Source organism: Heterocephalus glaber, unplaced genomic scaffold (assembly GCF_053883595.1).
Source record: "Heterocephalus glaber isolate CG9 unplaced genomic scaffold, H.glaber_assembly_v1.0 deba00001465, whole genome shotgun sequence".
Taxonomy (NCBI): Eukaryota; Metazoa; Chordata; class Mammalia; order Rodentia; family Bathyergidae; genus Heterocephalus; species Heterocephalus glaber.
In genome coordinates this window covers 19466057-19482721 of record NW_028258312.1, presented here as the reverse complement: position 1 = coordinate 19482721, position 16665 = coordinate 19466057, and the positions used below count along the sequence as shown (strand labels likewise).

At 35.4% G+C, this 16665-nt stretch overlaps 1 protein-coding gene across 2 annotated transcripts in view; it reads left to right on the top strand.

The window, feature by feature from the left end:
• Slf1 (SMC5/6 complex localization factor 1) overlaps nt 1-15977 on the top strand; it is a 67009-nt gene extending 51032 nt beyond the window's left edge. For both annotated transcript variants that reach the window (XM_013071108.3, XM_087180722.1), the window contains 6 exons: nt 1693-1838; nt 8945-9108; nt 9883-10013; nt 11887-11979; nt 12398-12580; nt 14984-15977. In XM_013071108.3, the coding sequence (XP_012926562.1) occupies nt 1693-1838; nt 8945-9108; nt 9883-10013; nt 11887-11979; nt 12398-12580; nt 14984-15465 (1199 nt within the window). In that variant the 3' untranslated portion in view covers nt 15466-15977. The remainder of the gene's footprint in view (nt 1-1692; nt 1839-8944; nt 9109-9882; nt 10014-11886; nt 11980-12397; nt 12581-14983) is intronic.
• The last annotated feature ends 688 nt before the right edge of the window (nt 15978-16665 follow it).

Genomic DNA, 16665 nt, shown 5'->3' with positions numbered 1-16665 from the left:
CTTTGCTTTTGGCTATGTTAAGAAGTCAGTTCATCATAGTAAACTGTGATGATAGGCTTAGCTTTAGTAGTAGGGAAAGAAAGGCTGTAAATATGTAAGTCCTTTCTCATTTCCAACTCTTAAGAACTACATCTCTGTTTGGGCTATTTGGAAGGGGATTTAAAGCTTAGCAACCAAGTCTGTTTGCGTCTAGGTGAACCTGGTTAAAGTCTGCCTGGAGCCATTTTTCCGAGGTTTAAAGACTGATGTGGCAATCTGCCACTGACAATAGCCGCAAGTGTCTTTAGTCAAGGCAGAGTTTCTCAACTGATTGTGTTTCTGCTGGCTACTTGTTGCCGGGAGCTGTGCTGCACACTATGGGATGTCTGCTAGCACCAGTAGCATCCTTTTCTCCAGTGTAAGAACCAGTATTCTCTGGGAACAAAATCCCCCCCTACTTTGCCTTGAAAACTCATAGTTGTGGATCAAGTCCTGGAAGGACACCAGAGCACCAGCCTTCTGTGAAAGTGTCTGAGCAGGGCCTTCACTGGGCCTCTGTAGTCTCTTCAACCTAAAGGCGCTCCATTTCTGAGGAGAAAAATCAAGTTTTATTCTTGCTATTAGGTTTTTCACTCAGTCTCATTTACAAAATGTAGTGACTTAATGCTTGTTTATCATGTTTATTTTGCTAATTTTGACTTATTCAGTGTTTGTAGTTAGTCTGCCTTATCAAATAATATCACAACTTTCTCATATACTATTTTGTTTTAGCTCTTTCAGTATCCTATTGGTTGGTCTCATTCTTTAATTACGATTCCATTATATTAGCCATTCTGTTGCTTATATAGAGAGAATTCATAATATTAAATAGACTACCTGAGAAACAGTCACTCTAGTACTTTATCTCTGTCAGTTCCTGTGCATGTTAATCTATTTCCATCTTACTGGAGCACTTGTGGTTTGGGGGTAGAAGAGATTTGAGCACCTTGGTTGTGTCATCATTTAAAATACTCCGTAGTATAGTGAGTGCAAACTTCTACTGAAGTCTTTATACACCCTCTTGTTGTACATTTGCCTGCTTTACCTTGTGCCTCTCTTCTTCCTATTCACTGATAGGGCCCCTGGGTCTTATCAGAGAAAGCAGACTTAAGTCCTTTCTCCCCATCAGCTCAAGACACATTGCAAATTAAGTACATGCAAATTTAAAACATGTATTTAAAAGCTACTGATTTCCCAAAAGAGCAACCCTATCATGAGAACAGATCCTTAATGTGGATTGGAAAGGTATAGTGATTAAATCTCATGTATATTGATATATTCATAATATTGTCTATCTCCTCTGTATATATGTAATTTTAAGACATGCATTTGAAGTAATAAAAAGTAATGATTGGTTTTCAAATGTGAGAACATGTACCATAAAAAATTTCTCTCAAAAGGCAAGGATTGGGGAGCTGGAGATTTAGCTCAGTGGTTCTGCCTGCCTTGCAAGCGCAAAGACCCTAGTTCGGTCCCTGTACCAAAAAATAAAAAAATTAAAAGGCAAGGAATGGGAAAATGATGTATGTCTTGTGGTTTAAAATTATATGGGTAAATCTTACTGGTGTAGGAACCACTATTTAATGAAATGAAATCCACTAGAGAAATGATTTATAGAAAAAAATTGTATAGGATATAGCAGTAATTGTATTTACTTCTTTTGTTTTTCTGCAGACTTTTCTTCACGAGAATTAGAGATTTTCATTTGCTCCTTTTCCTCCTCCTGGCTTCAGATGTTTGTTGCAGAAGCAGTCTTTAAAAAGTTGTGTTTACAGAGCTCCATTGGTATTTCTTCTGAGCCACTCTCTCTTCAGAAAATGGTAAGCATTGCTGTCTCCTAGCTCTTTGCATTTTTGGAAAGTGAATTCATGAATTCAATTTTAAAATATTCTTAGCTATTTCTAATAAATGGATAGAGCATAATTCATAAAATCAACCCATAAAAGGGCTAGTATTTTTCTACCTCAAAAATAGATTAGTGAGAAATAGATTAGTGAGGGCCAGGGCTTTAGCTCAGTGACACCACACCTGCCTCGCAAGCTCAAGGTCCTGAATTCGATTCCTGGTCCCAACTTTTTTTTTTAAATAGATTAGTGTACCTGTCCCTCCCTCCCCAACTCCTTTTAACTCCCCACCCCGAAGGGAAAAGATGCTATATTGAAGAGTTTATTCATTATAAACTTCTGTTGGGTTGGTCCTTGGTTTTAACTTAACTCACATAGTTAAATGTGATAGATTAGTAACTACCACAAATTGTCATTTTCTAAGCTGTGCTTGATGCTCTGGTATTGCTGACTATGTCATTTGGGCTAACATGTTGTGATTGATCTAATTAGTTTTCCTTCCTGGTATAAGGAAAATAAAATAGCCTCAGAGTCATTAGAGTCTCAAAACCCAAACACAAGCTATATCTGGAAGACACCTCTGAAAGCAATCATTCCACAAGGGTTTTAAACACAACCAACAAAGATGCCTACATTAAGCAATTTTGAAATACCAACCCAGGAGTTAAACCAAGGACAGTCCCAAAAACAAAAATGAGCAAGGCACAAACGCAAGCTTCCATGCCACAAAAAGGAAATTCTGGGGAAAAGGAGGTGGAAAAGTCTGATAAGCAACGACTTAGACACCCTGAACTGATAGCACAGAAAGTAACAAAGCAGATGCATGAGGCTCTAGAAAAATTCAAAACAGAAATAATCTCCCAGATAAATACAGACATGGTGAGCAGAGTGAAAGACATGATTAGAAGCTCTAGAGCAGAAACAGATAAGAAAATAGATCAGATCAGAAACATACTGGAAGCCATGAATGCCCAGCATAAGAAAGAAATGGAAACCATGATCCCCCATCATAAGAAAGAAATGGAATCTATGAAACAGATTCAAACAGATATTCAGGAGATTAAAAACTCCATGAAGAGTAGACTAAGAGAATCTGAAGATAGAATATCAGATATAGAAGACAGGATTGCAGTTAAGGACCATAAAAACAGATTTCTTAAAGACAGTAAGGGACCATGAGAAATCAATCCAACAGCTGCTAGATGATGCAAAGAAAAATAACATAAGGCTCATAGGACCCCACGAAAAAACAGGAGAAAATACAATTGACGTTAAAAAAGTGCTCACAGAAGTAATAGTAGAAAATTTCCCAGACAGAGATAGAGAATTGGACATGCAAGTAAGTGAGGCATATAGAACTCCAACCAGCCATGACCAAAAAAAAATTTACACCTAGACATATAATAGTCAAGATCCCAGAAACCCAACAGAAGAACAAAATTCTACAGGCATTTAGAGAAAAGAAACAAATCACCTGCAAAGGAAAGCCCATCAGAATCACGACAGATTTCTCCTCACAAATCCTCAAATCAAGGAGAGCCTGGAGTGAAGTATTTCAAGCCTAAAAGAAAATAACTTCCAACCTAGACTGTTGTATCCTGCAGAATTATCTTTCAAAATCAGTGGGGAAATTAGATACTTTCACGACAACACCTGAGAAATTTCGTGAGCACCAAACCAGCACTCCAAACAATTTTAAGCAATATCCTAGAAAAAGACAATGAAGGTCACAACTCCATGAGGCCCAGCAGAGAGAAGGCACTGCGCAAAGTAAGACACTAAAGTGAAAGGGGGTAAAATAAGAAATAAAAGAGCCAACAACAGTAAAACATCATGACAGGGATGAGTCACTATCTCTCAATTATAGCTATCAGTGTTAACGGCCTCAATTCACCAATCAAAAGAAATAGACTGACAGAATGGATTAAGAAACAAAACCCAGCAATATGCTGTATACAAGAAACATACCTAACTCAAAAGGAAATCCATAGACTGAAAGTAAAAGGTTGTAAAACAGTTCTCCATGCGACAGGAACCCAGAAAAAAGCAGGCGTAGCAATCTTATTTGCAGACAAAGTAGATTTCAAACCAAAACTAAGAGAGACAAAGATAGTCACTACATACTTGTGAAGGGAACAATCCAAGAGGAAGAGATGACAATCCTAAATATATATGCACCAAATATGAATGCCTCCAACTATACAAAACAAATATTAATGGACATGAAAAACCAAATAAGCACTAATACAGTTGTAGCGGGGGACCTCAACACCCCTCTATCACAAATGGACAGATCAACTAGAAAAAAAGTTAACAATGAAATTCTGTAACTAAACCAAGCTATTGAACAAATGGACTTAATAGATATTTACAGAGTGTTCCACCCCACAAAATCAGAATACACATTCTTTTCAGCTGCACACGAATAATTCTCCAAAATAGATCACATGCTAGCTCATAGGACATATCTAAGTAAATGTAAAAGAATTGAAGTTATTCCCTGTATAATATCAGACCATAATGCAATACAATTGGAGATCCATAACATAAGAAACCGCAAAACTCCCACAAATACATGGAAATTGAACAACACCCTCCTGAACAACCAATAAGTGACAGAGGAAATTAAAGAAGAAATTAAACAGTTTCTACAATTAAATGATAATGCCATTACAACATACAGGAATCTGTGGGACACAATGAAAGCAGTTCTACGCAGGAAACTCATAGCAGTGAATGCCCATATTAAGACAACAGAGAGAACTCAGTTAAATAACCTAATGCAGAACCTCAAGCTCCTAGAAAAAGAAGAGCATAACAAACCCAAAGCTCATACAAGAAAGGAAATTATAAAGATCCAAGCAGAAATCAATGCAATAGAGACTAAGAGAATGATACAAAAAAATCAGTGAAGCAAAGGGTTGGTTTTTTGAAAGAATAAATAAAATTGATTAACCTTTAGCCAACCTTATCAAAAAAAGGAAAGAAAAGGCTCAAATCCATGCAATTAAGAATGAAAAAAGTGAAGCCACAACAAATCCAGCAGAAATCCAGAGAATCATTAATACCTACTTTGAGAACCTGTACTCTAATAAAATGGAAAACACAGAAGACATGGACAGATTCCTAGATACATACGAATTGCCAAAATTAAATGAAGAAGATATAGAAATTCTAAACACCCCAATAACAATGAGTGAAATTGAAAATGTAATAAAAAACTTACCAACAAAGAAAAGCCCAGGTCCTGATGGCTTCACTGCTGAATTCTACATTTAAAGAAGAACTATCACCATTATTCTTTAAACTCATCAAGGAAATTGAAAGGGAAGCAAGGCTTCCAAATTCATTCCTAGAAGCAAATGTTACTTTGATCCCAAAACCAGGGAAAGACCCAACCGAAAAAGAGAACTACAGGCCAATCTTCCTAATGAACATAGATGCAAAAATTCTCAACAAGATACTGGCAAACAGAATACAGAGTGTCATCAAGAAGATCATACACCCTGACCAAGTCAGATTTATCCCAGGAATGCAAGGATAGTTCAACATCTCTAAATCAATAAATGTAATACACTTTATTAACAGAGTCAAGGACAAATACCACATGATCATCTCAATAGATACAGAAAAAGCATTTGAAAAAATCCAAACCCATTCATGATAAAAACGCTACAGAAAATTGGAATAGAAGGTCTTTATCTCAACCTGATTAAGGCTATCTATGAAAAACCAGCAGCCAACATCATACTAAATGGTCAAAAACTGAAAACTTTCACGGTAAAATCAGAAACAAGACAAGGATGCCCACTACCACCACTCCTGTTCAATATTGTTCTGGAAACATTAGCCATATTAATTAGAAAAGAGAAAGAAATAAAAGGAATAAAGATAGGAAAGGAAGAAGTGAAACTGTCATTATTTGCTGATGATATGATACTTTACATAGAAGATCCAAAAAACTCAGTCAAAAGTCTTCTAGACCTAATTGACAGATTCAGTAGAGTAGCTGGATACAAGGTCAACACTCAGAAAACAATAGCCTTCTTATAAGCAAATAGCAGACCCATTGAGAGAGAAATTCGGGAAATAATTACTTTTACAATAGCATCTTAAAAAATGAAATATCTAGGAATCAACCTAACAAAGGAAGCAAAAGACCTCTACACTGAAAACTACAGCTCTCTGAAAAAGGAGATCAAAGAGGATATAAGAAAATGGAAATATATCCCTTGTTCCTGGGTAGGAAGAACCAATACAGTGAAAATGGCCATACTTCCAAAACTACTTTATAGATTTAATGCAATGCCGATTGAAATTCCAACAATATACTTCACAGAACTAGAGAAAACAGTCCAAAAATTCATTTGGAAGCAAAAGAAACCTAGAATAGCAAAAGCAATTCTGGGCAACAGAGACATGGCTAGGGGTATCACAATCGCCAACTTGAAACTATACTACAAAGCTACTGTGATAAAAACAGCATGGTACTGGCAAAGGAACAGACCTGAGGATCAGTGGAATAGATTAGAAGATGCAGAAACAACTCCAGACATACTCAGCCACCTCATCTTTGACAAAGGAGCCAACCACCCTCATTGGAGGAAAGACAGCCTATTTAATAAATGGCGTTGGAAAAACTGGATTTCACCCTGCCAAAGATTAAAACTAGACGCATACCTATCACTGCACACTAAACTAAGATTGAAGTGTATTAAAGATCTAAATATTAAGACAGAAACACTAAACTTGCTGGAAGATAAGTTAGGTAGAACTCTTGATGACATTGGCATAGGAAAAGAATTTATGAACAAATCTTCAGTAGCACGGGAGCTAGCGCAAAGAATCAACAACTGGGATCTCATTGTATTAAAAAGCTTCTGCACTGCAGGAGAAACTACCAACAGAGCTAAGAGACAACCTACAATATGGAAAGAAATTTTTAGCAGCTGTACCTCAGACAAAGGTCTACTATCGAGAATATATAAAGAACTGAAAAAAATCAGACCCCCCCAAATTCAAAGACCCAATTCAAAAATGGGCATCCAAAATGAACACATTTCTCAGACAAAGAAGTAGAAATAGCAAATAAATATGTGAAAAAATGTTCAACATCACTGGTCATTCAAGAGATGCAGATGAAAACAACACTGAGATTCCACCTCACCCCACAAAGAATGGCTGCTATCTAGAAATCAACCAATAACAAATGCTGGCAAGGGTGTAGGGAGAAAGGAACCCTTCTCTATTGCTGGTGGGAGTGCAGACTGGTGCAACCACTGTGGAAATCTGTATGGAGATACCTCAAAGAACTAGGACTACAGGTCCCATTTGACCCAGCTATTCCCCTACTGGGAATCTTCCCCAGAGAATTAAAGAATCATACCACAGCGATATATGTGCACCTATATTTATAGCGGCACAGTTTATAATAGCTAAAGCTTGGAAACAGCCCAAGTGCCTATCAACTGGAAACTGGATAAAGAAGATGTGTGGTTTTTTTAATAAAATGGAGTACTACTCAGCCATAAAGAATGATAAACTAGAGACATTTATAGCTAAATGGATGCATATTGAGGCCATACTCTTAAGTGAAATAAATAGGACACACATGTGTAAATACCGAATAGTTTCTCTAGTGTGAGAAACTGAAAGTGTAAATAAGGATGAAAATGATTAAAATGAATAATTGATAATTTGAAATAGGAACAGGTCCAAGGGTTAGGGTATGGCGGGAGGGGAAGGGGAAAGGGAAGAAAGGAAAGGAAAAATTATGAGAAAGAAAAAAAATGGAATCAAAGTCTATGTAAATAGGGGTAGAGAAGGTGAAGGACGCACAGGTAATGGGAGAAAAAATAAGAACTAAGATACATCATGTTCTGGTACAAACACCCAATGATAAATGTAAATGTGTTTTATACCTAAAATGTACCAATAAATATATATATAAATAAAAAAATAGATTAGTGAATATAAAGTTTAGTTATTTTTTTAGAGTAATTAACTGTTGGTAACAGAAAAATAATATAAGAATCTTTATTTTCTAATCACTTGACACAGTATGTAAGATTATTATTTTGGACAAGATTCCAAAGAATTCTATATGGTATTTAATGGTGACTAAATAGCAAAATCTGTAAGTGATATGTCTTGGTATATTTATAACTAAGTTACATTTGGTCCATGCTTTTCCAGTTTTGTCTTGGCCATCTTTAAGTACTGTTTGGGCCTCATATCTCTCACCATTTCTTGGACCAATGAGAGAGAAACAAGTTTAATCCAGCGGGTGGCACACACCTGTAATCCCAGCACTCTGAGAGGCTTAGGCAGGAGGGTCACAAGTTCAAGCCCAGCCCAGGCAGTGTGGTGACTTAGCAGGACCCCGTCTCAAAATTATAAATGCCAAAGAGCTTCAGCGTAGCTCAGAGTAAAGCTGAGCCGTATACCCAGTACTAGAAAAGGAAGAAAAGGGAGGGAGAGAGACAGACAAAGGAGTTTATTTATTGGTCAGATTAGGCAAATTGTTTTTGTGACAATACTGGCCTTTAAGGACATTGCTCACTCCTTATTCCATTTATCCCAGATTTATTTTCTTTTAAGATCATCCTGAACATGGAAATGACAAATCCCAGTTATACATAAGTCATAAATATAAAAATTTGCAGCACTGTGGGAGGCTGAGGCAGGAGCATCACAAGTTACAGCTAAGCCTGTACAACTTAGGGAGACTCAAAATAAAAAAATGTAAAGGGCTGAGGAGTGTAACTCAGTGCAGAGACCTTGAGTTCAGTTCCCAGTACTGGAAAAACAAAACAACAAAACAAAAACAACCCTCCTGTTGAATTTTTAAAAATAATTACTTCTGAGAAAATATTTTTCTTCTTCTCTACATGATATTGTCTTAATGACAAGGAACTAATACCTTTCTTAATATTTTATCATTTCAAACCGTATAGAGTGGCACCCTCAGAGGAGAAATAAAAAAATAATACAACCAAATTTAACGGTGAAATGAATGAAGTGATTTCTTTTTACTGCTGTCTTTGTAGTTAAGAAAGCAATGTAATACTATTTTGCAACAGGTATATTCCTATTTGCCAGCTTTGGGGAAAACTGGTGTGCACAGGGCTGGGAAGGTGCATTTACCAAAGAAAACAGGACAACGAAGTTGCCTTGAGTCTCAGAGAGCCTTACTAATGCTGAATGGAGCAAAGCGGAAGCCAGTGGAAGGGCCGCCCAGGTTTCCGTAAGTGCTGCCCTCATCCAGCCGGACGTTGTTGGACCACAGCTCTTCCACTGCCACCTGTCTTGAATGTTAGGTTCTCTGTGGGACTGTCTCAATTACATCAATTAGATGAAAACTCAGTTTTAGACCTGTAAATATGCACGATCGACATTTTTTTCCTGTAATTCAAAGAACATACTTTATTAACCACTTCCCCCAAAAAAATTATTCATCAACTTTTTTACACAAGTTTTGCCAGGTGATTTGAGTTAGTACTTTTCTATAATAAAGATGATATTTCAGAATATATGGTCATGCAAAATAGTCTCAATCTTTATACCAGCTTCCCCCAAATGAGAAACCTCCTCTAAAAGCATGCTGTAGAAAACTCTGAAAGCCTGAAATTCTGGCTCCCTCTCTCTGACAGGGAGAAGAGAAGAGAATCACTATATGAAAATAAGGGAGCAGAGGCCTCCTTCCTAATCTTAGCTTTCTGTTGTATTTTTCTCCGCAAAATAGGATTTGTTTGGTCACCTTTTTCCCTAACATTTTATATTCATAACCTGATTCTTAGTTGGGGATTTGCAGTTGGGGTATAAGGCTAATAAAACGGAAGTTAATGCATAAAAATTTGTTCCAGTATGGTTGAAATATACTTTAAACTTTAGAAAGCAGTAAAACTTGAATGAGTAAGAGTTTAAATTAAAACAAGGCTAGATTTTAAAGAAAAAACTAATGTATGCTGGCATGCCTTGCTGAAAAACGAGCTTTCATTATTTCTTTCTTGCCTTTCAGAGAGCTGAACCTTGCTAAATGTTCCCCATCATTAAAAAAATTTAAAAAGAAGTCAGAAGGAGAGTCACCATGCTCCAAGGAGAATTGCCCCAATCTTAAAAAGATGAATATTCACAAGACTAATCTAAAAGGTATTCTAAATCCCTAAATTCTACTAAGAACTTTTCAGGATTGTAGTCAGCGCTTGCAGATTGCCCACACTTGTCCTGATGAATACTTGGACTTCACTGTTGAGTTAGGTCCAGGAAATACCTTCCTAGATAGAGTACCGTTTTCTTGAACTGTCGTTTATACAAAGAAAGTGATCACTTAATAGCCAGTGTAATAGAGCATTCCTTTGTCTCCTCCCCTGCCCCTGCAGATTCTAGCTCTGGTGCGTTGCACTCACTCAGCGCATTCCAGACTTGCCCTCCTTACTTTTCTGTTCCACCTCAACCTGTGCTGTTAGGATCAGTGTCTTCTGATTTGAAAGTATAATTCCGTCTTCATCTCTTTCAGTACTAGACATTTTGTGAACAAAGAGTGAGGAGAAGGCTATGTTACATAGCTGTGTTAAGCATATGGGCTCTTTTCTTCTAGGCACTGAGCCCAGACTGAAATGTGTTTGGCTTTTGGTTCTAACTGTACTGGAACCTAAGTACCTAAAGGGTGAAATAACAAGAATAGCGTTGTAATAATTCACTCTGGCAACTCTTTTATGTAGATACCTCCTAACTCACAAATATAAATTTTCTTCCAAGAGTCTTACATGGCTGAATCTCTTGTTTATAATGTTTTTAATGTAAGTATTAACATAATACCCGTAGAAATAGGGACTTAAATCTCTTACAGTATTTCTCATAAGTTCATAAATTGCTTATCACAAACTCAAAATAACAGCACATGTGGCTCAAAATATGATCGAGGTATTAGATGAGACTTCAGATATTAACTTCACAAATCAGTGTCCTTTTTCTGTGTTTTATTGTTTCAGGAAGTAGATGAATATGAATGACTTTAGACTGAGCAGCAGAAGGAACTGAGAGAAGGGAAGAGAATTGTGAAATTAGAGAAAAACGTGAAAAGCTTTTTCTATGCATGTAAAAGAAATGTTTTACTGGAAGTTACAGAGATAACCTATAAAAACTGAACACTGTAAAAATGAGCTACTTAATATTTTATAGCAAGAATAAATACAGTTTAGTATTTCACTTTGTTTCCCAAGCAGTCACAAGTTTTTGAAATTTTTTTTCCTTGTATCAAATTATCACTTATTTTACTGATCTTGGTTATAACAAAGATGGATATAGATAATTTTAGCCAGCAGCTACTAATTGCATCTTCTTACAAAAACTTTGCCATTCTATTTGTTACCCTTGTTCAGCTTTAAATGGTACTAGGGATTTGTGTGTGTGTGCCTGTGCGTGTGTGTGGTGTTTATATTAAGATTCCTCCGTTTCTCCCTCTCTGTGCTGCTGTAGCCAAGCCAGACAGCCTATTGAGAAGCAGCAAACCATCTGTTAATGGATTTGAAGTTCTGAATTATACTTGAGTGTGTAGAGGCACTCGTGCTTAGCCAGAAACATTCATTTGAATTAAGCTATAAATGCTGTATAAAATAGAGCCATACATTTAACGTAGGTTCATGAATAAATTTGAGAGGGCAGTTGCACTCTAAACTTTTATTGCTGCAAAACCCAGTATTTTGGGTGTTCTCTGATCATTTGGGGATTTTATAGCAGGATTGAAGCTTTAAACCTTGAACTAGGGTGAGACAATGCTGGTGTCAAACCGTTTGCTATAGAATCTCATTGCTGAATTGCTGACAGAACAGAAGCACTATGGATTGGTGGGCTGCTGCTTCCCCCACCCCTTTTAATGCAAGAGATGTTTAAACCAGCCAGAAGGAAAACTTACTAAATAATTTTCTGGCCTGGGTCCACATCTCCTAGTTCATGCCCTTTGATTATTTTCTTTAGTTGATACCTTGTCTTCTCTGGAATAATTATTAATTTTTTATGGCAGGAGAAACAGCCCTGCATAGGGCTTGCATAAGCAACAAAGTGGACAAATTGATTTTACTTCTGTCTTTGCCAGGAATAGACATCAATGTTAAAGGTAAGTTCTAAATCTTTGTGGTCTCATCCAGTGCCTTAATATTTGTGGTATAATAGTTTTATGTCACATTAAGAAAAATAATTTAAGTAAATTTACTTAAGATATCTTTAAAATACTGCCATTAGCAAAACCAGAAAATTAGTGTGTAATGATTTATAGCTAATGATACAAAAATGTTTTGTTGTTTATGTTTTGATTGTATCCCAGCATTGACACCTTAAAATAGGTTTAGTAATTTTACTTTATTTTTCTTAAATGTAGGTTTATGGTTGCACTTTGGGTATTTTTATCAAACCTTTTTTTTTTTTAATATGAAGTGCCTGCAAAGTCATCCTGACGAGAGAAGGAACATATCAATACTTTGCTACCAAATGTCCTACTTCTGCTGTTTTAAAACTTGCCTTGATTTCTAATTTAGACAATGCTGGCTGGACGCCTTTGCACGAAGCCTGTAACTATGGTAACACAGTGTGTGTCCAGGAAATTTTGCAACGTTGTCCAGAGGTAGATCTGCTCACTCAAGTGGACGGGGTGACTCCTTTGCATGACGCACTGTCCAACGGACATGTAGAAATTGGCAAGCTGCTGCTGCAGCACGGGGGTGAGTGCATTTATGCTAAACGTTCTCAAGAAATTAGCCAGGCTTTTGATGAATCCCTTGGAGGCAGATAGCATTTTATATTTAAAATCTGCTAGGGAAGATGCTTCTATTTTGTAATAACGAAAAAGTAAGGGTAATATGTCTTGTAGAATGTAACCACCCTTAAGTAGTGGTGATAAAAGCCCTTTCATAATATGTATGTCTGCACATATGTATATATTACTCAGCCTAGTCAGCTTCATTTTCGAGTGTATGTTTTTCATTGAATATGTTGGTTTTAAATATTAATGCTTTTACTTTATATATGTAATGTCTTTCTGATCTAATCATTTCTGCAAACTTATTAAGAGAAGAATGTAAGTGTTCAGTGTGATTATTTAGATTTTTTATTCTTTAGTTCCTATATAAACTGCTTAATCGATTAATGTTATTTTGATGAGATTTTTTTTTAGACTATTGAAAAGATAGCCTAGAATATTTTTCTTCATTCACATTTTGCAGTCAGTTATGTTAAAGTAGGAAGATTCAGATGATAATAACTTGTGCAGGATTTTGTGAAGAAGGTAATTTAAACTTAGTATTCATCTGCTTTTTCTGCTAATTTTTGATCTTTGCTTTCAGCAAGCCCCTTCTTTTTCAGTCACATTCTTATATCTGAACTGAATATTATAAATTTTACATCAAAATGTTCTAGCTGATTTGTGTTTTAAAAAGAAAAACAAAATAGTGCTGATGACTAGCATATAATACAAAGATTTGTATAAATTTCATATCGCTTTTATTTGTACTAATTTTAGCAGAATTTATAATTATTTCATCCTGTAATTAAAATGGTTCTGCATAAAAGCAAAAGACATATTTTCATTAGATGTCTTTTTTGCTACACATATGTGTCTGTAGGTGAGGAAGGTTGTATAGTAAGATAGCCTAAGACATTTGGTTATTTATAGTCTTCTCCTGCCCCCTAAAGGCCTTCCTGTGCCTATTTTACTAGCACCATTTCATAATAATCAATACATTTTTCAAATCTCCTTTAAGTATTATAAACATAATGAATGCTCTGCCACCTAAGTGTCTTATTTTTCTACTCTTGTTTTTTTCTGCTGAATTGTATATCTGGCATTTAAGCCAATATTTGGTTTTTCTTTAAATAGTGTAAGTGTTACAAAGCCATGATTTGTATTAGGTTTAGCTCTTCAGTAGAGTTTAGCATTACACCAATGAACATGAATTTTACTAGTGAAGGGTAGTAAATGGATGAGTTCCTTGACCTATGAGGCACTCACACAGACTTATTTTCCCTTTCCTGGGTTTGGACCAGTCATGTGATTAGACATCATTATATAGTAGCCATTATCTATTCATTGCTAGGCACTCAGTTTTGAGAGTAATAATTAGAAGTATGTTTATGTCTCTAAAATCATTTTAGGTATCCGTAATTTTTTAAAACAGTAATAACATGGAGCTTTTTTATTTTTAAGGACATAAATTCATGGAAAAGAACCTAATGTTGCCTTAGAATTCTTTTTTCCACAAATTACGATTTTATATCCATTATACATGTCTGATCAGAGTCCCCATAAAGAGTTTTAGTAGTTATATCTAGTCTTTCTGACAATATGTTGTAATGGCAGGGTTTTCTGATTAAATCTGCATGTACTAAAACCTTTGTATACCTTGTAATATTTTTAAGATTAAGTGCATGAATAGTTACCAGATTTGCTTGACAAAGGTACAGAATACTCCTGTGACCAAATACTGTGTCATTGCTTTGTTCCTCTCATACCATCCTTTATTACCCAGGGGATGAACTCTGTGTTGGGAACTAAGTAGGTGTTCAGATGGGTTTTAGCCTGGATAGGTAGATGAGATCTGAATTTGATCCAGGAGAATTCAGTTTTTTGTGAATCAATCACCTATAACAAAATCAAACATAAGGATAAAATAGAAAATGTGTTTTATTGTCTTCACACTGCCAGTATTCTTATCAGCAGTGGAATGGGACAGTACCTTTTGCTTTTGGTGATATTACAAGATAACCTTAAGGCTCTTATACAGATTTTAAGATAAACGTATTTAGTTAATTTATTCTAGGAACACTGAAAGTCATAGTTTAAGATGGTAGTTTATAAAGTTTCATGAACACTTTTTATACTGTTTAAGGCATGTACTTTTAGGTAAACTTTATTAGAAAATTGACTAGAATTTTGGTTTTTTTTAATGTACCTTTACTCTAGGCAGTCAGTATGTACAGCCTGTTAATTATGTCAACATGAATTAGTAAAAAAGTATGATTATCAACAGAGCCTTGAATGCTTTGGGGAAAAAGAGAGCGAAAACAGCTGTTATGCTGCCAAAATAAAAATGTTGTGCTCTTAACATTGTACCTTTTCTGTTTCACAGGCCCATTGCTTTTACAGCAGAGAAACTCTAAGGGGGAATTGCCCTTGGATTATGTGTTGTCACCTCAAATCAAGGAGGAGCTGTTTGCTATTACAAAAATAGAAGATACAGTGGAGAACTTTCATGTACAAGCAGAGAAACATTTTTACCACCAGCAACTCGAATTTGGTTCATTTTTACTTAGTAGGATGTTGCTAAATTTTTGTTCAATTTTTGATTTGTCTTCAGAGTTCATCTTAGCTTTCAAAGGGTTAACTCATCTAAATGAGCTGCTTATGGCTTATAAAAGTTACAAAGAAACCACCAGTACTCACACTGACTGGCTACTGGATCTTTACGATAGGAATATAAGGACACTAAAGAAGCTCCCAAATATCCTGAAGGAACTGCCTGAGCATTTGAAGTTGTGTCCTGGAGTCCATACCGAGGCCTTACTGGTGACTTTGGAAATGATGTGTCGGTCAGTCACAGACCTTTCGTGATGGAGCCAGAAAGTATGAGTCAACTTTGTAGACATGTTCTGCCTGCTTTGTCATTTAGAGAGGCTTCAGAGCTTACTGACAAATACTAATCCAATTTATTTATTAAGTGACTGTTTAGATTTGCTAGATTTTAAAAACCCTTGAAAAATTTCTGCAGAACTAAAATGTAAGCTTCTATTTCCAAGATGTGGAATTTGACTAAGAAGTTTTAAAAAAATAGTTTTATCTGATATGAAGTGTTTTATTAATCTTTTTGTTCTTAAAATGACATTATTTATACTGTACATGTAAAAAGTTAATTTAAATGTTTTTTTAAAAATCAAAATGTCCTCTATTTTAGGTGTTCTGGGTCTTAGCATTATGGCAAAGGTACAAATGTGTATCTATACTAATGTGTATCTATAAGTGTGTAACTATAAACACCCTGTTTCTTCTCTATAGGCTGATGGGCTAAAATATGCTTTTAGTTTTGTGTGTTTCTAAAATAAACATTTCTAAAATTTAAAATAATATTCTTTTGATGTTTCAGTGCAGTTAATATACAAAATCTGACAATAGTCCCTTGATCTGTTTTATTTTAGCAGTTCATGTACAAAGTGTATTACTACTTCATGTAACCAGTATTGTTAGTGAAAATATTTTGCTGCCTAATAAGTTTTATTGAATATCAACATTAAAAATGGCATCTAAGTAATAGAATTGAGGTTATCTAAAAATCTTAATGTGCAGTATGAATTTACAGAGTTGTAATGTTTCAACCGGTAGTTTTTTCCTAATAGCAGCTTGCGGTATAGTAAATCTGAAAGAGAGGGCATGGATAATAGTCACTTTTGAAAATGAAGTTGCTTCACTTGTGGGAATAAGTTACATTGTGATACAGCTGGTAAAGAAACATTAAAACTTACATTTAGCTTTTATGTAACAAATGATGATCTCACAGCAGTTAATCTGCTGAAGGTGCATACTTCAATTTTATTTTGGAAGTAGATCTTTTAATGAAATACAAATGCTCACTATCTTATTACAGGTTTATCATCTAAATTGAAAACTGCTATTCTAGTGTATCAGTTTTGATTTTAAAAATTAAGTTTTTCTGTATTTTAAAATATTTTTTAACTTATATTAGTCTCTATTGAACCTTCAAATATGACATTATGCAAACCTTTTTATTAATCTGCCAAAGTTTCAGAGGAAGCATCG